The following is a 20319-nucleotide window of genomic DNA, read 5'->3' as shown; positions in this document are numbered from 1 at the left end:
TGCATCTCACATCGCAGCTCTGAGAACGACCGTGGCTCCTCCGCTAAGCTTGAAAACACTTAATAAATCAGACATGCTCAGGCCCCCAGGCCAAGAGTGCAGGGTAAGAAAGATGACGCCATGAAGGCTGTCGACCATCTTCCCATGGACCAACCATTCAAGTTCAAGTGCTCCAAGAGCAATCAGGCACTGCAGGCTCCCACTCACCAGGAGGAGGAGCCATACCTAAGCGGGCGGAGGGAGCCCAGGAAATGTTCCTCCCCAGAAAGGGGGCTCCCGCTCCTAGCAAGCTGTGCTGGCCTCATCTTCAAGAAGGGAGGCAGGGACCCTCCTCGGCCCGCTCCATCATCTGTGCTTGGCCTTGCGAAGGACAGCTGTTCATTCAATGCTTGTGAATAACAGCGGCCGTGGACTGGGCACCTCCTCTGCGCCCGGCCTGCTCTGCACCTTGGGGCGCATCACACTCAGTGCTCAGAAGCGGCACGGCTGCCTTGCCCATCACACCAATGTGGGACTGAGGGCGCAGAAGCCGAGCACCCTGCCCAGGCCACACATGTCTCACACAGGTGGTGTGGCCGGGACAGCACTCGTGCAGTCCGGCCCACGATCAGCACCTGAGGACTCAGGTTTCGTTCAGTTCGGTCACAAAGTGAATGTCCCCATGGAGTGGGGACAGGTGTGTTCACAAGCAAACCCACACGGGGGCTTGATGCGATGCCAGCTCCAGGCCCAAGGCTCAGAGGGAGCCAAGGAAGCAGTGCCCCACGGTGCCTGCAGGGTGGGACAGGCATCAAGAGAGAAGGGCTCGGGCAGAGCAGGAAAGCTCTGGAGTCAGGCCGCTGGGGTGGTGATCTAAGTCCCGGGGTTGGGCTTCCTCCTCTGGCCCGGGGCCAGCAAGGGTACAGGGAGCTCCGGCAGCCCTCTTACCTGCATGACAAGGATGCACATCCCCACCGTGCCAAGCACGTGCTTGTTGTCATCGAACCATATCTTCACCTTGTCATAGCAGCCCTGGGGAGCGAGGACCACAAGGTTAAGGTGCTGGTGTGCCCGTGAGCCCCTCCTGCCCAGCACCCCCACTCTCCCCTTAGCCCTGCCCTGGCTCTCTCCTCCTGCCCCTCAGCCCTGCCCCTCCCTGCTCTCTCCTCCCGTCCCTCCCTAACCCTCAGCCCTGACCCTGCTCTCTCCTCCCGTCCCTTCCTGCCCCTCAGCCCTGTCCCTCCTACCTATGAGCAGGCCCCACCCCACCCAGGGTTCCCCCTACAAGGCCTCACACAGCCTCAGAACCCATTCAACCCTCTACCCTCTGACTCTCCCTTCTGGGGGTTCAGGCCCCCATTTTCCACCTGCCTTTTGTCTCCAGTCCTGTGTGCCCCCCACCCTACCCCTCATTAGACCAATTCCTTGGTGTCCCAGGCCACCCTCCCTGTAGGCATCCTCCTGCCAGCCCATCCAGCACAGAGGCGCCTACAGCCTCACCGTCTTCCACAGCGGGGTGGTGCTGTTGCGCCCACAGCCCTGGGAGTTCTCCATGCAGCAGCGGTCGGGCACCGTGTTCTCGCCCAGCACCGGGTACCAGTCTGTGTAGTCGGTGACACCACAGCAACGCATCTGCGGGTGGGGTGCACAGGGTCACACGCGCCACGGCCCGCCGTCCTCCTCTGGGCCTTCCCCTCCCAGGCCAACCCTGGCCCCACAAAAGCTGCCCCCCTGGAGTCCAGCGGAGGAGACAAAGGCCTTCTTCTTGTCCCTTCTTTGGGCATCAGCAGGCCCACAGGGGAAGTAAGTGATAGCTCCTTCCTGCAGGCCGGAGAGGAGAAGGTGATGCCGCCCACCCCTGAGCCAGGCCCTGGACACGGCACAGGGGCACTCAGCCCTCTGCTCGCCCACCAGCCCCTCTGGCTCTGTGCTTTGTGGATCATTCCACGCTGGCTGCCAGCCCCTCCCCAGAGCTTAATGTGGGGTGTCCGGGCTAAACTGACTGTTTTCCTCTTAAACAGAGCCTCCTTGCCCAAGTCGTGATGAAGAAATGAATGCGTTGCTAAAATAAATTCTGTCATTCATGCCAGAGCTTCAGGAAAAGCTTCAGGAAAGGGACCTCCTGCATCCAGGTCCTGCTCCCCCTCCTGTGCCTGCCTCCCCGTGCTCTCAGCTGCATCCCACTGCCTGGTGCCTGATCCAGCAGCTCTTGGTCAAAATCCAGGAAGCACCGGTGCCCAATTTGGTCAGCTGGGTGGAGCCCGAGCCGCCCCTGCTCCCCGCCTGCCCGGTGCTGCCCAGCCTCACCTCGGCCTGGATGATGTTCCAGGCGTTCTTCAGCCCCACGTTGTTCTCCGTGTTGTACAGCAGCAGGCCCTCCTTCAGGTCCTTCTTGGCATTCTCACTCACCTGCCGGGGGGAGAACGGACTTCAGGGTGGCTGGGACCAGGACACAGCCCCTCTCCCAACTTGCCCCGGTCCACTGGGGCTGTCGGCCACAGCTCTTCCAGATGGGGGCCCTGCCCCACCTGGGGGTGGAGGCCGGGGCAGGGGAGGTCCACCCACTGCCTCCCAGGGCTGCAGCACCCAGAGGCAGAGACAGACAGAGGGCCTCGACTCCCTTGGTCCCAGGACCAGCCAGCCCCACAGGCCACTCTGCCACCCCACCCACAACCTCTTCCCCCATGTGCCCCTGTCATAATACACCCTGGGAAACAGAGGCTGGCAGATCAGTCATTTTGATCTTAGGTCCACCCTCGCTAGCAAGTACCTTACCCTCTCTCACCTCTGCTTTATCTACAATATTGGAATAATAGTATCTACCTCTGGCATTGCTGGGAGAATTAAAAGAAATAATCCTTATAAAGAGGGAAGAACAGGGGGATCGCTCAATATTATTATTTCTTCCATTTCACAAGTGCAAAGGAATTATTGTTTCTAATCCTAACAATGACTCTGCCTTTCAGTGTGGCCTGGGCAACTACTTCAAGAAGCGGAGGAATAGACAGCTACATAGTTGCGGGGCGCAGTGTCCCAGAACAGCCTGCTGTGTCCTAGGGACTGAGCGCCTGGCCGGGACTCCTGCTGGCAGCAGTAAGAGTCGTCTCCACCTGGACTAGGAACTGTCCCCTGGCGAGGCTGCCAGGGGGCCCCGCATCAGCCTCCTGAACCCCGCGGTGCAGCCTGGGAGCAGCAGCCCTGTCCTTAAAGGGCTCTGGGAGAGGAAACACAGCTACCCTCCGCTGGTAGCCCTACACACAGCATCACCTGGGAAGTTCCTCTGTTTCCAACGGGCTACATCAAACCACCCGGCCCAACCACCTCATGGGGTCTGAATCCCTTCTCCAAATACTCAACACAGCTATGCTTGAATCCTCCTAGTGACAGGGAGCTCGCTAATGCCAGAGGCAGCCTATTGCATCCCTCGGGACGCCACTTCCTAAGACCACACAGGTAATGAACGTCCTCACTCCCCTCAAACTCAGCTTCCCCAGGCTGCCCCACCAGAACCGTTCATCTGGGCCTTTCCTAGCTCTCCTGCTTCCATCCTCCTTTCCTCACAGGTACGGCCTGTAGGCACTTTCCCTCCTGCTCGCCCTGACCCAACCCAAAGGCAATGAAATCCCAATCGCCCCCTCCCTTCCTGGAGGGCTTACCTTGTCCATGTAGACAAAGAAGAGGATCAGTAAGATCAGCTCTGCTAGAAGGATGATCAACAGGACGACGAAAAACTGCAAAGAGAAGTCCAGGCATGGGCATGGGGTAGCGGTCATGGCAAGGACAGGGTGCACCCAGAAGGACAGTGGGGAGGCAGGGGACAGGTGGCACACAGACAGGGCTTCCCAGGGGTGGGGTCCCAGAAAGGAAGGGGAGGGAGAGGAAGTAGATGGCCAACCAAGGAGTGGGAGGGACAACTTGGACAGGGATAGTCAGTCATGAGGAAGAGGGCAGTGGTCAAGCAAAGAACATTCTAGAAGCAACATGGAAGGGCTCAGGTTGGTCACTCGGTTGGCTGATGTTCCCAGGCCTTGCCAGCCTCAATGGCCCAAATGTAGGGGGATCTAGAGCTCAGAGGGTGGGGATGTGGGGTCCAACTTACACTGAGGAGGAGGCACTTGTTCTCCTTGATGGCCCCCAGGCAGCCGAGGAAGCCTGTCACCATGATAATGGTGCCTATGGCGATGACTAGGTTGGCTGCAGACAGCGAGGGGAAGCTGGGGGAGAAGGTGGCAAAGTTGCCTTGGGACACGGAGAGCCAAATGCCCACTCCGAGCAGCCCACAGCCACAGAGCTGGAGAGAGAGGAAAGCCTGTTAGAGTGGCCCTGGCCCGCGCCCATCTCTGTGGAACTCAATGGCATGGTCCCACCCCAACCGTGAGGCACAGAAAGGGTGAGCCCGGCTCCTGGTCAGATCCGGTCATGGCCCCATTAGTCGGCTGTGTGGCCTTGACAACTCCTCTGCCTCTCTGTCTCCCCATTTGGCAAACGGGGTTCCATTAGCTTCATGGACCTCCTGGGTCACTCTGAGGACCACATTAAGACACAGGCACACATGTGTAACAGGTCCCACACGTGTGTGCTCGTGGCTCTTCCACCTGGCAGAGGAGAGGCCCGCATCCAGGAGGGAGTCCGGGGGAGGGGCGCACGCTGGTCAGGGAGAGACCCTGCCTAGGGACTGCTCTCTGGGGTTGGGAAGAGAATCTTGGAGTCCAGTTTCTCAGAGCCAGACTTCTGGCAACTGTGTCCTTGGCCTGACCAGAGGGACAATTTGCCCGCTGTCCTCAGGAGCCTGAGGAATGAATTCCCACAGATGGAAACACAGAAGAGCCCACTGGGCTGGCTGGGGGCTGGCCGATGTGCAGGACGTGGGAGTCCATCACTGCCGCTGCCACCGATCCAAGCAAGTCAGCAGCTGGCACCGCAGCCGAACATGGACTCTCCTCAACGGCACCCTGGGGCTGCGCCACCACTGGGCTGGCCTGGGGAAGCCCCTGTCCCAGGCTGCGGATCCCACAGCTGCCTTAGTTTATGCTCCACAGAGCTGATACTCCCCCACCCTCCGGCAGCTCAGGAGAAGTGCGCTGAGTCTGAGGAGCCAATCAGTCAACCAGTATTTATTGAGTACCCACAGCAGCAGCATCCTATGCCAAAAGAGCTACGACCACTTCACAGATCTGCCTTCCGGGGTCTCTGCTCAGGCTGCATGGGAGCAATAAAAGAGCAAACTCTACCCCAGGCAGTATACACTGGTGCCAAATAAATGGTCCAGGAGTTCAGAGGCGGCAATTGCTGTCCTGGTCCGAGAGGCCAGTTGGAGGCAGTCCCTCAAGGACGGGTGGAGGACAAGAACACTCCATGGAGGGTGAAAGTGCAGAGGTGAGGTCTTGAGACGCATAGACAGTAGATGTGACACCCAGCTCCAGCTCATGCTGGTTGGGACCTTGCAATCTCCCTTTAGGCCAAATGAGAATACTCTCGCCCTCCTTCTGGGGTGTTAGGAGAATTTAAATGGAAGAGATCAATGAGAGGGGCAGCCTACCGGCGCTGTTCTCTGAAAGGCACTCCCAGTCCCCATGCGGGGGCGGGGGGGGGGGGGGGGGCTGTGCTGCTCCTGATCCCGAGCAGACCAGGCAGCCCCACAGGCAGGCTGAGAGCCGTTGGCCATGCGCATGCACGCGAGGGTGGGAGAGGCAGAGGGCCCCCAGGAGGCACTTTTCCTCCCCTCACTCAGTCCACAGACACCCACTCGGGAAGTGCCAGGCCCGTTCTGAGGTTGAGTGCTGGGAGACTCGGTAAATGGCCAGCGAAGACCCGCCCTCTTGGAGAGGGGATTCCCAGAAGGGACGCAGTCATTCCATAAGCAAACATACGGTGGGATTTCAGGTGCTGGGACGTGCATGAAGAAAAATAAGACCGGCAAGGAGTCAGAAAGTGACAGAGTGTTCAGGGAAGGCATCTCGGAAAGGCGGTATTTGAGTAGGGACCCAAAAAAGAGGAAAGTGAGCCACATAAATATCTGGGGGAAGAATGTTCTAGATAGAGGGAACAGCACACCCTGAGGTGGGAATGAGCCTGGCTGGCCAGGAGGAACAAGCTGCCTATGGGGCTGTGATAGTCAAGAAGGTGACAAGTGGCGGGGACCTCGCAGGCATCGGATGAGAAGAATGTGGGTGTTGATCTCGTGTGAGGGGGAGCCTCGGGACACGGGAATGACATGATCCACGTTTCCAGTGGGTTACTCTGGCTGCCGTTCGGAGAGCAGACCATCGGAGGGCAAAGGCAGAGCCACTGCCATGATGAGGGGCGAGCTGGCGGCTCTCACCAGGCGGTCATGGACAGAAACGGTCTATTCGAGGTACGTTTTGAAGGTAGCACTGACAGGGCTCGCTGGGCTTTAAAGAAGGAGTAGGATTTTGACAAATGGGGAAACAGAAAGGTGGTCCAGACTGGGCATGACGAAAGGAGTGTGGGCGTCTCTACGTATTACTAAACCAGAGCCCTTTGAGGAGCTGTGAGGGGAGTCAGGTAAGCGGAGCAGCTGCCGGGGTCCCACACTGTGGGAGTGGTCCTGCGCCTCCTAGCCCCGCAGCAGCCCCAGGTGGAACGAGGTCAAGGCTCCCGAGGTTGGGACACTCGGGCCCAGGGCATCCACGCAGTGGGGCAGCTGCCAGCTTTGCAGGGGGAATGGGTGCCACCACCCCCTTCCACCAGGAGGTGGCGCCCCAGGCCGGGTCAGAAGCTGGGGGTTCGCCAGTGGGGCCTCATACTTTCATCCACTTGTCACTCTGACTTTCTTCAGCGGGTCCGTTTCTGTGCTGCCGTCTCAATTTTTCTTCCATTAATCATACCATGGAATCATACCAGCATGATCTTCGTGCTGAAGAGGTATGGCTCTAAAAGTCAGACTCTGGGATGAGTAAGAGGAAAACCCGCTGCCGCCAGGTCACTCCCACAGGTACAGCAGGCCATGGGGCCCTGGAGAGCAGGATACCCCGCCCCGTGCAGCTAGAGACACCAGGGCGCCTGAGATGCCCCTGAGCCTGGGAAAGTTCTCAGAGCACAGCTTTCCCCAGAAGCCAGTTCACACAGGGGCCCCTCTGTGCCTCTATTGTCCATTCCCTCCTGGGGGAAACTGCTGTGGGGTCAAGGAGCCTCTGCCTGGGAAAATCTCAGCAGTTCAGACAGTCCCAGGAGATGTCATCTCTCAGAATTGGTCCTCTGACTCCACACTCCATGCTCTCTGATTTGGCTGCAGGCTTCCCAAAACCCGGCCTGTGACCCCACCCCCACACCTGCCCTCTTCTGGCTTTCCGTCTGAGGCCCCAACCTGCCCCAGGGTAGAGCTCAGGGATGTCTGCTGTCCACAGGCAGGGCAGCCCCACAGCAGCCTGTCCTCTCAAAGGCCCCCTCCCCGCCCCACCCCCAGCAGGGCCCCGGCCTTATAGAGGTCTGCTGAGCTCAGAGGCCCCTGCACACCCACTGCCACTCCTCCACGGCCTCAGGGGGCTCCTGCTGAGAAGGATCCTCTGTTCCCACCTCAGATGACCCAGAACCGGCAGAGGCCCCAGACAGCAGAAAACACAAACGTCAGGCCCTAAGTTACAGACAAGGGCACTGAGAGGACAGGCAGCTGCCACACACCAGCCGGGGCCCTGAACCTGGTTTCCTGGCTTTTGGGGCAGAGCCCCTTCCGGACCACCGCTCCCAGGGCCTGCAAGCACCCACTGAGCCCCAGCCACAGGTGAGAGGCCCCAAGACCCCCGCTCAGCCCCTGCCTCACGCCAGATCCCAGCCACACCCCCGGCCTGCCCCAGGCCTGTTTTCAGCCCACACTGCATACATAGAGCTGCCTGAGCCCTTTTCTAAAATGCCTCTTTCATCATGCTGCTCCCTGTGTGATCTTAAGATTCTTTAGCTGAGGCCCGATTCCCTTTAAAGTGTGCAACCTGGACTAGAGAATTTCTCAGGTCCCTTCCAGCACCGGCTTAGCCGACCGGAGACACGCTGCTCTCATCCCCAAGCCCAGCAGTTCTCAGCCAGAAGCGCTTTTGCTCCGCAGGAGACATTTGGCAATGTTTGGAGACTCCTGGGATGTCACAACTTAGGGAGGGAGTGCTACTGGTATCTTAGTGAGCAGAGGCCAGGGATGCTGCTGAACATCCTACAATGCACAGGACAGCCCCCTACAAGAAAGAACTATCTCGCCCCAAATGTCAACAGAGGTTGTGAAACCCTGACCTAGCCTCATGCCCACACCAGATGTCCACCCTCTGGCTATCAGCTCCCTGAGAAGGCACCATCAGAGAAAGAATCTGGTATTTCCCACAGGACTGGGGCAGCGTCCTGCCTCTGAGAGGGACGACACAACAGGAGAGGAGGAAAGAGCTGGGATGACTCCACCAGAGAGCTGGTGAGGGCCAGGGCGGGGCAGCCAGGAGCGTGATGCCTGGTGCATGGCAATGAGTAGGATGGAGGAGTTGACAGCAGAAAAGGTTTCCTGGGCAAGAGAGTAAGAGGACAGGACGCTGGCCTCTGAAGCCAGAGCAGGGGCAGGGGAGGGTGAGGCAGGAATGGGGGGAGGGGGAGCCACCCCACGCACAGGGTGCCAAGCACAGGAAGGAGGCAAGGCCTGGAGCAGTAAGGCCAAAGCTCAGTGCCTGAGAGCTTAGCTGGTGGCATTGGGAAAATTCCCTTCCAAAACCAGAGGCTTGTCTCAGCTGAGATGACCGACAGGCAGGAAGAGATGCCAGCAACCAGAACCCAGCCAAGGCTAGCACCGACTGCCCTGGGGTCACCAGCCCCCGTGTGGTCCAGGCCTGGTGGGCGCCCCTCTTCAAGCAGGGCAGGCCCAGGGACCACCCGACCACCTGCCCACTCCCTCCCACACCTGAGGGCATTTCTAAATACTTTCGCTTCAGGATTCCAGATAAATCCACGTCCAAAAGTGCAGCCACGAGCTCCTACCCTGGCACTTGCCCGTGGCCTTGCTCTCGAGGAAGGCAGGGATTTGGGTCCGTCTTGTTCACTGCCATGTCCCCAGGGCCTGGAGCAGGTCCTCACCCTTGGCCTTTGGGTCTCCCTCCCACAGGTGTCTCCTGTCCGGCCCTTCGCTTACCCCGCAGGAGGGAGAAGGCACAGGGCCCTTCCGAGGGTCTCAGGATCTTCCTCATCACCCTCGGGCCCATCCCAAGACACACAGCAGGTAAACTGAGGCCCAGCCAGGTTATGGCCACGTAGTGAACGTCCTCCAGACTCACCCCATTTATTAAGCCTGCTGTAATTAGCCTAATATCCCCGTGGCATTTTTCCTCGTCGTCAGCACATTGATTTGTAGTTTTAATATATGTCTCTGCCATGTGTCCTTATGTATTTTTCATGCAGGCATCCCATTTCTCTGGGGGTGAGGCCCATAATTTCCCCTTCACACCAACCTCCCTCCTGAGCTCTATGCCACTTAGAGCACAGGAACAGCTACTCCCTGAGTCCCTCATAACTCCAAGAGTCTCTCCCCGGTGTGGGTGGCCCTCCGTGGGGGGGCCCTCCTGTGCCAGGGCTGGGCCCAGAGCAGCACATCTGGAACCTGCCCTTCCTCACGAAAACACCAGCATGCCCAGGGCCAGGTTCGTGTCTCATCTATTTCTCTTCCACTGCAGGGCCCAGAATATTACCAGCCTGGAATACAGAACTATCTGTGCAGTGGATGGATGGTTGGATGGATGGATGGATGGAGGGATGGAGGGATGGAGGATGGGGGGGTGGGAGGGGTGGGGAGGGCCTGAGCAGGTGGCAGCCTGGGAACAGGATCAGACCCAGACACACAAACCCACCTGAAAAAGAAGTCCCATGCACCCACTCTCCCCTACTCCTAGCACCCCCAGTACCCCAAGTTACTCCCAACTGCCCCACCCCCGCCAGCCCCTCATTGGCCTGTAAATCCCCTGCTTGACCTGCCCCAGCCCCCTTCAGAGCTCATCCCACCCTGTGGCTAGTTTCAGCCCCACTGCCTCAGGTGTCTCTGCAGAGCCCCCAACCCGGCCCCTACCTACCATCACCCCCACCAACCTCATCCCCACTTTGCTTTGCAGGAGCTTTTCAAACTCTAGGTCTCAGCACTCCCCAAGGCTCTCTGTAAGCCAAGGCCAAGTGCAACATTTAATGGCATTTAATAAATTAGTGGATGTGGAGAATAAAAAAACCAAAACAACTTTAATTTCACAGCCCGACGTGCCGGCTAGTAATGATCCTGCCTTGCCCTGGGAGAAGCTGAGTTGCCAAGAACTTCATCACAGGGAGAAGGGACAATGCATCAGCGCTAGGAGTGGGCTGCTGCTTCCTATTTCAGACGCCCCTCGCCTCCACCAGGCCCCTGCAGCTCATTCACTGTCACAGCCACAAGGCGGGCAGGGCCAGACAACACTTCAGCTCTGCACGAAGGGAAGGGAAGGCAGAGTCATAGAGATGTCTCTGTCGAAGTAACCCAGCAGGCAGGAGGATCAGAGCACAGAGTGAGAGGCGGCTGCTCAGCAAGAGGTCTCTTTTGTGTGCACCGTCCCTGGCTCCGGCAGTCCAGCCTCTGCTTGGCACCCTAGGGTCCCAGGACAATACACTCCATTCCAGTTTTTCACAAATCTAATTAGTCAAGAATTCTTTCTTATTAACTCAAGAATCCACTTCCCTGTTGCTAATATGCCTCAGTCCTAGTTATGCCCAAGAAGCCCACAACAAACAAGTTTGGCAGGCCTTTAAATATTTGAAGACCTGTATCTAACATCCTTCCCCATGTCTTCTCCTGGCCGATTAAAGGGCTTTTAGATCTTTCAGCTGAGTCACCATCCACTGCTCATCTCTATGAGGTCATTTCAGCCACGGAAGAACCAGCACAGAGTACAAAGCACTCTCCCCTCCTACACCCTGAGCTCTATACTTCTAGTAATCCAGCCTAAGCTCCCATTGGCTTGGCTGGAGACCACAGAAGAGCTTTGGCTCACATTGAGCTTGTGCATAATTTAAAGCCAAACAGCATGATTCCTCAGTCATGACCTCACACTTTCTCTCAAAGCCTCCAATGTCTTCACAGCTTCACTTTGCAGCCCCCAATGTCACCAGCTTGCATAGGTGACAGGGAGATCACACTCATATTTCTGAGCTGCATCTTCCTCCAAATAAACATGACATAAAGCATTTGCATATCTAAAACCCAGTTACATTTTGATTATTGCAGAACAAGGTTATTTTCTACCTAAGATGGTTGTGGGGGAGAGCATTTCAACACGGCCAAACTTCAGGGATGCTGTGTTTGGGAGCTGCAAGTCTCTGAGGTTATAAAGCTCTGAAATTCCATGTTTGCAGAGTCAGCTCCTCTCCAGTAAACCGTGCAGGGACCTGAGACATAGCACCCCCCCCCCCCAAACTCACCAGGACCCCCATCAGCAGAGGGGTCCTGTCACACACCTCCTGCATTCTAAAGCTCTCCAGATGCGTGAGGATGGGAGAGTCCATGAGGAGGGAGACCCCACAAGACCTCGAGGACAGCCCCTTGCCACCCTCCAGAAGGTTAAGGGCCCTGGATGGGGTAAATGCCGAGTCACCAACAGTCATGGCCCCCAGCTGGCTGCACAAAGGGCCTGGTGACCTCTGACCCAGAGGGGTGGGGGCGGGGGAGGAGGTCGGCTTTGCTGAAGCACCGACCATCTGCTTGGGCTGCCCGGCCTGTCCTCGGCATGGAAGGCTGCCCTGCTCAGGGGCTCACTCCAACCAAGGCACCTGTGGGACTCAGGGGGACACAGCCCTGGGGGCAGGGAGAACCTGGGTCTGTCCCTGGGCTTCGAAGGCCAGGGCAGGGGTGCCGAGAGCAGGCCCAGTCCCCAAGACAGCTGGCGCCTAGAAAGCAAGGGGCACACCTAGAAACCGGGAGGGCGTGTCTGCCTTGTGCTCTCCCGACCCAGCCCCTTTAAAGCTCAGGTCTCCACACCACTCCTCCGTCTAGCAGAAAGGCTGGCAGAGCATGCACCCCGGCCCCCGCTCCCCCTGCACCCCGTTCCCAGGCCCTCCCGACTCCTCACATGACAGCAGGTCCCAGACCCATTTTCTCAGGTGCCAGCACCCTTCCACTTTCTCAAACCAACCCACAGACCTACTCCCTCTGTGGGGAAGTGGAAAAGGAGCTGGTGGCCAGCTCAGAGCCCCCCAGGGGACCCAAGGTGGGACTGAGGCTGCCGGAAGGAAGGAAGCCTGAGCAGCAGCCCCCAGAAGGCCCTCAGGATGAAGTGTGGCCCGAAGGCCCAGGAGCAGTGGGTGACACACAGCCCCTGCCAGCCTGGTAAAGGAGGAGCGATCACTCACCAGTCCACAAACATCGATCACTTGGCCCTGCTGGGGCAGGCTGCCCCTGGGGGCAGAACCGCACTTTCTCCCAGTCCAGCGCCTTGCGTCCCGGGGGAGGGGGGGGGGGGGGCGGGGGGGGCACAGGGAAGAAGGGACACGTGGGGAGCACCAGAGCTCGTTCCTGCCCATGGGCTCCAGCTCACTGCTGGCTGCGGGAGGACGGAGCCCCCAGCCGGCGAGGTGCTGCTCACGGCCCTGGACAGACCGCGCACGGAGGGCACACAGCTGTGAACACACAGGGGAAGCGGGCTCAGTGCTGCGGGGCAGCGGCAGGCACTGGGAGGGAATGCTCGAGAGGGAGGCTGACAGTCCACGGTCCCAGCCTCCGCTGGAGGTTTCTGTTCTCTGAGCTGGTCAGAGAACTGGCCTTTGCTGGGGGGAGGATGACGCTTGAAAGCATCTTTTCTTCAAACTCCAGAACTTGTCAGCACTCAACAGGAAACAGCCTGGAGCCTCAGGCCTCCCAAGACCAGAACACTCCAGCAGGTGCCAGCGCGGGAAGGGGTGCTCTCCATGCTGGTGGGGGCATACATGCAGCTCTCATTACCTGCGCCCCCAAGGGCCATGGACGCCAGTGCTCCTGGGCCTGGGGAGGACACATGGGGAGAGCCTGGGACCAGGGCGTGAGGCACTGTCTTAATTCCCAAGGTCACCGTAAATTGGGAGGGGAGGCGCCAAGGACACAGAATTGCTTGTCAGAGGAGTCTGGAGAAAGGATTTTCCAATCACCAGCATATTGTTTCCTTCCTGCATTTGTTTTATTTTGTGCTTCTGGGGAGAAAGGCATTTCTGACAGCATCAAAGCATGCAGTAATATGTGAAGCCGGGGCTGCTGTGGGAGGCAGGGATGGACCTAAGAAATCAACCTTCAAGGAGCACAGTGACACTGGCGGCCACCTGGGCTTCCCTGAGAAAGCAGAACCAACCGAATCGTCAACAGCCCGGATCTCAGGACTGGGAGCCCCAGGGACTGTGATGTGCTGTACGGCTCTGGCGAGCCACTTAGCCTTTCCGAGATATTTCTCTCCAAAAAGACTGAGGGAGAAGAAGCACCTCCCCGCACTTGGGGACACCAAATGGATGAATAGGATTATGCCTGCCGAGCACTTGGTGTTCCTCGGAATATAAATATCATACAAGGTATTGTGCTATTACTCAAACTCCTGGAAAATGCAGGGGGAACAGGACAAGCATACCTTGAATTCGCATCACATCTTTCTGGCAAAGAGCTCAAATGATCTGGGAGACTATAACTCATCGCACAGAACAGAAAGGGGGTGGGGACCATTCTCCCTGTTTGAGGAAAGAAGACCCCCCCGTGGGGAAGAACAGTCACAGAGTGAAAAGCTGGCCATTCCTGGGTGCCTCTCATTTGGCAAGGCTGCCTCCCTTCCGCCCAGCACAGAATAAAGGCCCTTTTAATAATGTAATGAGGACCAACTTCTACAGCTCAAATAACACCCTATATTTACGCATATAGATGTCGGGAAAGATTGTGGCTGAGAACCAGGTCCATCTCTGGCCCCAGGACAGCCGCCCACACACACTTTCGCTATAACCCTTGGACGTGGCCAACACATGGTCGGTCTTCTCTCTGGGGATCCTAGGCCCACAGCCTGATTACGTATACTGCCAGCTGGGAGCCGTGTCCACCCACGCCGGGATTTGGCATTTCTGACATGCTTTGTGGGGGACACAGGCTGGTTAAGTTCAGGTCCGTCTGCCAGAGATGGTCTCTGAGACCCCCCTCCACCCTGTGCCAAGCCAGCCCATCTCTTCGTCCTCCTGTACAGCGGGAGGCCCTGGCCCGCCCCTACTAGTTGACGTGTGTACCACAATCCCAGGTGCTCTGCTGGAAGCTGCCTGTCCACAGTCCCACCCGATGGCCTTGTCCAGGGTCACAGAGCTCATGTGTGGTGGCGGGGTGCCTCACTCCGGGCCCCCCGCCTGCCTGCCCTGTCTCAGCTCCTTGATGCTGTGCTCCCGGGGACAGAAAGGCACCAGTGCAGGTCAGCACAGACCACTCTCTGAGATGGCACGGTTCTGCAGGCTCTGCCTCTCCCACCTCCTGTAATCTCCCAACCCAGCGGCAGGGGGCAGGGTGCAATTTCTGTCCTCCCCATTTCACAGATGAGAGAACAAAGGCACAGAGAGGTTAAGCGGCGAAGGAACCCAGGAAATCTGACCCCAGAAACCATGTTCTGACCCACTGTGTCCCACTGCTAAGACTTAAGTCATCAAAATCAGCCAGAAAGGGTGTCATCTGGAATGTCCCCACTTGGAGAAGGAAGGTAGCAAGGTGTAACGTGTGCCACCAAGCCTCTGCAGCCTAGAAGCCAACCTGTAGACAAGGAGGGCAGGGACAAAAGCAGCGACGGTGGTAACGGTGTGGTGACCAGGGTGGTGATGACGACGACAATGGCCGTCACACCAGTGAGGAAGGAAGCATTTATGGGCACACAGTACATGCCAGGAACGGTCAAGCCCTTTCCACAAAAACCATACAAGACAGTTACTATTATTTCCCCCTGCTTTGCAAATGGGAAAACTAAGGATCAGAGGTTAAGCTCTTGTCTCAGCTCACACACGGAGCTGGTGACCTGGGACTTTAATCCAATTTGATAAGACTCCAAATCCTGTTGTTGTAACCTCTCTGTGCCTCCTACAGACCTAAGAAAAATCCCCAACCTCAAACATTTTCAACAACTTTCTAGCCCCATCTGAGTTGGGGGAGGTGGGAATGGAGTGCAGGGACCCAGTGCCTGAGTCCAGCCCGAGGAAGGGAAGCAAGCACAGGGGCAGGGGCAGTGGGCAGGGGCTCGTCCCAGGAGCCCGGCAGGGCGGCGTGCAGGCGGGAAGGAAGGGCCGGGCAGCAGAGAAGACTGGTGAGGGTGGGCACGAGTGGAGGGAGAGCATGGCGTCAGGGTGCCCGGTCTGCAGGGAGGGTGTGCGTGCAGCGGGGCACAAGTCCAGCCAAGGCTGCCCACCTACTTCGCCGGTTTTACCAGTGAAAATTGTTGGCTATCTCTCTGCAAGCAGCAGCAGGAAGGGACAAAACAAAATAATGTGGAGTTCAATGGACCTTTTTTTTAGCCTATCTTTCCACAAAACAGAGGAGCTTGTGAACTAAGTGCAGTTGCTGCCATTGTTTTCTAGAGTCCTTTCACAGACACCGTCTCACACACCGTTCTGACAGCCTGGAGAGGGGCGCTCACCCCATTTTGTAGACGAGGGTGTGACCTCACAGGACTCAAGCACTCACCTGGGCGATGCCAGCAACCAGCCCGTGTGACAAGCGTGGACGCGAGGAATGTCCACATCGACCCTCGAGGAAATGGAGGTTCAGAGGAACCCACAGACTTTCTGCCTTTCAGCAAAGAACGAGAGGAAGGCTACTGATAACCCGCTCAGGGAGCCTTCGGAGTCAGGCTCCAGGCAGGTGCCTCAGAGGTCTACGCTCTGCACTGGCACCTGCCGGCCCGGCAGCACACGAGAGCAGGAGACAGGGTCCCCACTCTGGGAACATCCAAGGCAGCCAGACCAGCAAGACAAGGCGAAAAGGCAGCCACGAGGCAGAAGGGCAGGCGGGCCGGTGTGGACTGTCTGCTCAGGGAGGGCTGCAGACGACTCGGGCCTTGGAACCAGGGAGACCGGGTTCAAGTCCTCGGTTCCCTCATCTCCTAGCCGCGGGTGGGAACCTTGGAAAACAACTTCTCCGGTGCTTGTTTTTTAAACAGGGAATTAATGGTACCTACCATGTAGAGTCATAATCGGGATTAAACGAGATTCATCGAAATAAACTTCCTAGCCTGGCACCTTGTACAAAGCTGGAAACGGGAGTCAGTATTAGGATTTATGGCCCACGGTCCTCATTCACCCAGATTACTGAGACTGGGCAGAGCAGTGGTAAGCCAGGGACTGGTGGCGGAGAGGCACAGAGGTCCTGCCCAGGCGGGAGACAGCTGTCCCCGCCCCAGCCCACACACCCACAGCAGCTCCCTCTGCCCTCCTCCACCCAGGCCGCCAGCGCGCCTGCCCAGACATGCTTTACTCTCTCTGCCGGCCTCCCATTCCCCAGCCGCCCATCTCCGGAGGCAGCTCGCTTCCCCGATTTGTGAGTGTGCTTTCTTTTGGCAGAGAGCTGCTGCCGTCTGTGCTCTGGACCGTAAAACAAGTTTTCATCAATAAATTAAGATAAGCGGAAAGCCAGCTCGAGAGGAGGCGGGCTGAGGCGGGCAGGCGGGCGGGCAAGGAGTCGCTCTGTGACCCAGAAGGGGCCAAAGCGAATGCAAAGCAGGCCTGGGGCTCACCACCTCCTCTCCCTGGGTCCCCAGGGCTCCATCTGACCTGGGCTTCTCAGAGAGGGGGAGACGGGGAGCCACCGCGTTCCCTCGGGTCCCAGTCCATCCTCGGGGCGGGTCAGCTGGTGTCAGTCACAGGAAAGTCAGGTCCTTGGCAACACTGAGTCAAAATAATAGTCCACTGGCCACATTAGGGGAGCTCCATCTCGACAGCCGCTGCCTGTCCATCACTGACACTAAGGGTCGCCTCTGAGAGTCACATTCGCACGGGGCTTCCCCTGCTTCAGCGGGCACCCCAGGCCCCCAACGCACCTTTAACACTTCAGCCTCTGCGCCTTGCTCACAGCGTCTCCCCTACACAAAAAACTCTTCCTCTTCCCCTTCCACCTTCCCCACTGCAACCCAGGGCCTTCACGGCTGACGCCGCCTCCTCCTCCAAGCTGGCCGAGCTGCCCTACAGGCTGCAGAGCTCCGTCTGTCTGACTGCTCACCAGCCTGAGGGCCCTCCCCCAGCTCGCCAGTGCTGACCTTTGGCGGGAAGGGGTGCTCCAGCCTGCAAACGGCTGCCCGGGACAGGCACCCCCTCACACATCTCTGTGCATCTCCCTGGCACCAAGGTCAGTACTGGGCACAGAGAGGCCAGCTATTGACCCAGCGAGCCCAGTGAAGGAGGGATGTACAACACTGAGGCGAGGCAAGTGTCCAGCTCAGCAACAGGCAGGCCTCCCCAGCCCCCCTCGGTCCCTGACCCTCTTCCACAGGCCGGAACATATGGCAGGAGAAGGACCATCTGTCTGTCCCCCACTACACACAGAGAGGGGCTCGGCTCTGCATGTGTTTACGAGTCAGTGGACAGGCCAGCTTGCACAAAGCAAGTGTGATGAACTCCACGTGCACGGCACACTGGCTACGGGCTGCTAAGGACCAGGAACTACTCCTCTGAGCCTCGGCTCCCCCGCCTACAAAGCCAAGGCTGAACCCAATATCATCCCCAGCCCCTTCCAGCCCCAAGATCTAGGATTTCTCTCCCGCTCACCCTCGCTGTCGCTGTGTGAGACAGGTAAGATGACCGTGACTTGTCCCTCGTGTGGCATAGAGGCCGAGGCCTTCGAGGCTGGAACTCGCCCTCCACCTTACCAAGAGTGGCCCCGCTGCTCTCAGGGACGGGAGCGAGAAGGGAAGAGCCAGGCCCTGAGCCAGCCAGCGAGGTGCTGTGTGCTTGACCCTCATTCCGTGACCCAAATCCCCCAGTGAAGGAGCAGATACTTGGAGATGAGACTTGCTCAGGGGTCCCACGGTCAAGGGCTTGCCTGATGCCAATTCAGCACCTGGCCTCAGGAACCAACCGTTTAAACACACCCAAACAGAGAGGGAGGGGAAGGCAAAGTGTCAGGTCATGATGACATTAAATCAAGACTGCTAATCATACCCCAGCCGGGATATAAATCAGAATCGATTACTTCTGAGTTCAGGCGCTTAGATGCCTGGAAGGAGTAGGTAAGGTGAGTCCTCTGAGCAGGCCTAGGCTGGGGGAGCCTCACTCTAAAGCAGATCCCAACGGCCTTCCCTCCCCTCCTCTCCCTCCCACTTCCACAGCACACACACACACACACACACACACACACACACACACACACACACACACACACAGATAAGCGCTCGCTCCACCAAGACCCTCTGGGGGAAGACGATCCCATTTTCATAAAGGGCAAATGGGAAAATAACCTCTACATTAAACTGTGGGTTGGCAGGAGGAGTTGAGAACAAAGTTCAATGAATGGAACAGAAACACATTGACAAAAGCAAAAAGAAACAATTACTACGCATTTTTATAGAGATCCCAAGGAATAAATTTGCTCTTGCTTTTGCTTATTCAACAGAAAAAAAAAAAAAGAGCAGCAGCCAGAGAGGGGTGAGGACGCGGCAGAATGCAGACGCTCGCACTCTGCGGCTCAGCACCCCTTAAGCTCTCAGAAGAGTGTTCTTTGAGATACAGACTGACACAGGAGTCAGAGGAAATAGAAGAAAGAACATTGTAAGTAGAGAGATTTAGGGTGCTGCCTCCAGGGCACCCACAAAATAGACATCCTCAAATGAACGGGGGCAGGTGCCACTTCCATCCACTTGGCAGCTTTGCATCTTTGGGAGTAGAAGTTCCAAAAAAAGATTTTACTTGGAGATGGAACCCATAAGGTACGCAGCACCAGCTGCTCAGGGGAGCTAGAGGCTGGCTTCATTTCACGAAACTCTGACCTCTCTTGCAAAAGTGACCCTCCAAGGCAGTCCCATGATTCTGCCCCTTCTGCACGGAGTGGGTCCCCGAGGCCTGGACAGGGGTGGTCAGCCAGTGCCGGGACCCCGCTGGGGGAGGGGCGTAACTGCACGTGGGAGGCACAACAGTCTTTCGAAGCAACGTGTCATCGGGCTGTGGGAATGACGTGGTAAAGGCTGGAAACGCAGGACTCAGGCGAGGGTCCCGCCGCCTGCACCAGGTACAGCAGCACGGTGGTTATGGGCCCCATGCAGGTGCCCACACTGTCTTTCAGGTCAAGAACGCCCGGGGCCCTTTGCCTGCACCGGACGTCAGGATTCCTTTTCCCTGCTGTCAACTGCACTCCAAATAACAGCTTCTGAATCAGAGTGCCTGTCCCAGCCTCCTGAAAATGAGCCTCTCCACCGTGTCCCCTGTCCTGGGACGTGTTCCTCCACCTATTCTTCCATCCAGGAGTGAAAACTGGAATCTGTGGCCAGCAGGAAAGAGCACAGGCTCTGGAGTGAAGGCCTGGGGTCTGGAGCCCAGCTCTACCCACTACCGAACGGAACCTTCGGCCAGGTGACCTCTGCAACTGACTCCTCATCTGTGACACACGGATAATACTGTTATCTCCCAAAAAATACATGTAGTGCGTACCTAATGAGGTTGTCATGACGAGCAAACCGGATAAAACTTCTCAAGCTCTTAGAACAAGAATACGACCTAACATCACAAACGTTGATTGTCATCGTCACCCTTCTACGTCTCAGCCACCTCAAAGCCTTCCTCCACATCCCTGCACATCTCCCGCGTCCACCTCGTCCTCTCCACTCCCACAGCCAGTTCCTGTTCTCATCCTTGCAGCCGGAACATTGGGAAGCATTGGTTGGTCACCCCACCTCCTGTCTGTCATGACCACACCCTAAATGCACTGCCCAGAGTTCATGCTGCCTCATCTTCCAGACCCTGGAGGGCTCCCACGGCCCACACTCCTGTGGCTGGGCCTCCTCGGCAGGCATCCGTTCGAGACCTTCCGCGGGCTTATCCTTTCACTGTAGTGTGCCACTACCCCCTGCGGTCCAGGGACTCGTCCCCGCTCCGTGCTACACCTTTGGCCTCTGTGCCTCTCCTCCAGCTCTTCTGCCACCAGCCATGTCCTTCCCTTCACGCCCACCACTCAGCAAGGCCTGTCCTTCCCATGAAGGGCTATGACTCCACCCTCCCTTCCTGCCACCTCTGTGCCCTGGAAGCACCTGACACCTTCCTCCTGGCACCTACACATTTGCCCTACAGATACTCATTACTTGTTGGTTTTGCCTAAGTCAACCTTTATTTTGCATCTCCTACGTGCCTTGTGTATAGGAGAGTATTGTTCTCCAAGAGATATTGTTCTACGAGAAA

At 57.6% G+C, this 20319-nt stretch overlaps 1 protein-coding gene across 11 annotated transcripts in view; it reads right to left on the bottom strand.

Moving 5' to 3' along the window:
- Positions 1-20319, bottom strand: part of TSPAN9 (tetraspanin 9) — a 193510-nt gene that overhangs the window by 4057 nt on the left and 169134 nt on the right. For all 11 annotated transcript variants that reach the window (XM_070270872.1, XM_070270876.1, XM_070270875.1 and 8 more), the window contains 5 exons: positions 4079-4270; positions 3636-3710; positions 2287-2388; positions 1480-1611; positions 928-1011 (listed from right to left, as the gene is read on the bottom strand). In XM_070270872.1, coding sequence (XP_070126973.1) covers positions 928-1011; positions 1480-1611; positions 2287-2388; positions 3636-3710; positions 4079-4270 — 585 coding nt within the window. The remainder of the gene's footprint in view (positions 1-927; positions 1012-1479; positions 1612-2286; positions 2389-3635; positions 3711-4078; positions 4271-20319) is intronic.

Source organism: Equus caballus, chromosome 6 (assembly GCF_041296265.1).
Source record: "Equus caballus isolate H_3958 breed thoroughbred chromosome 6, TB-T2T, whole genome shotgun sequence".
Classification (NCBI taxonomy): domain Eukaryota; kingdom Metazoa; phylum Chordata; class Mammalia; order Perissodactyla; family Equidae; genus Equus; species Equus caballus.
Note: the sequence above shows the minus strand (reverse complement) of the source record. Positions and strands in the feature narration are given on the sequence as shown.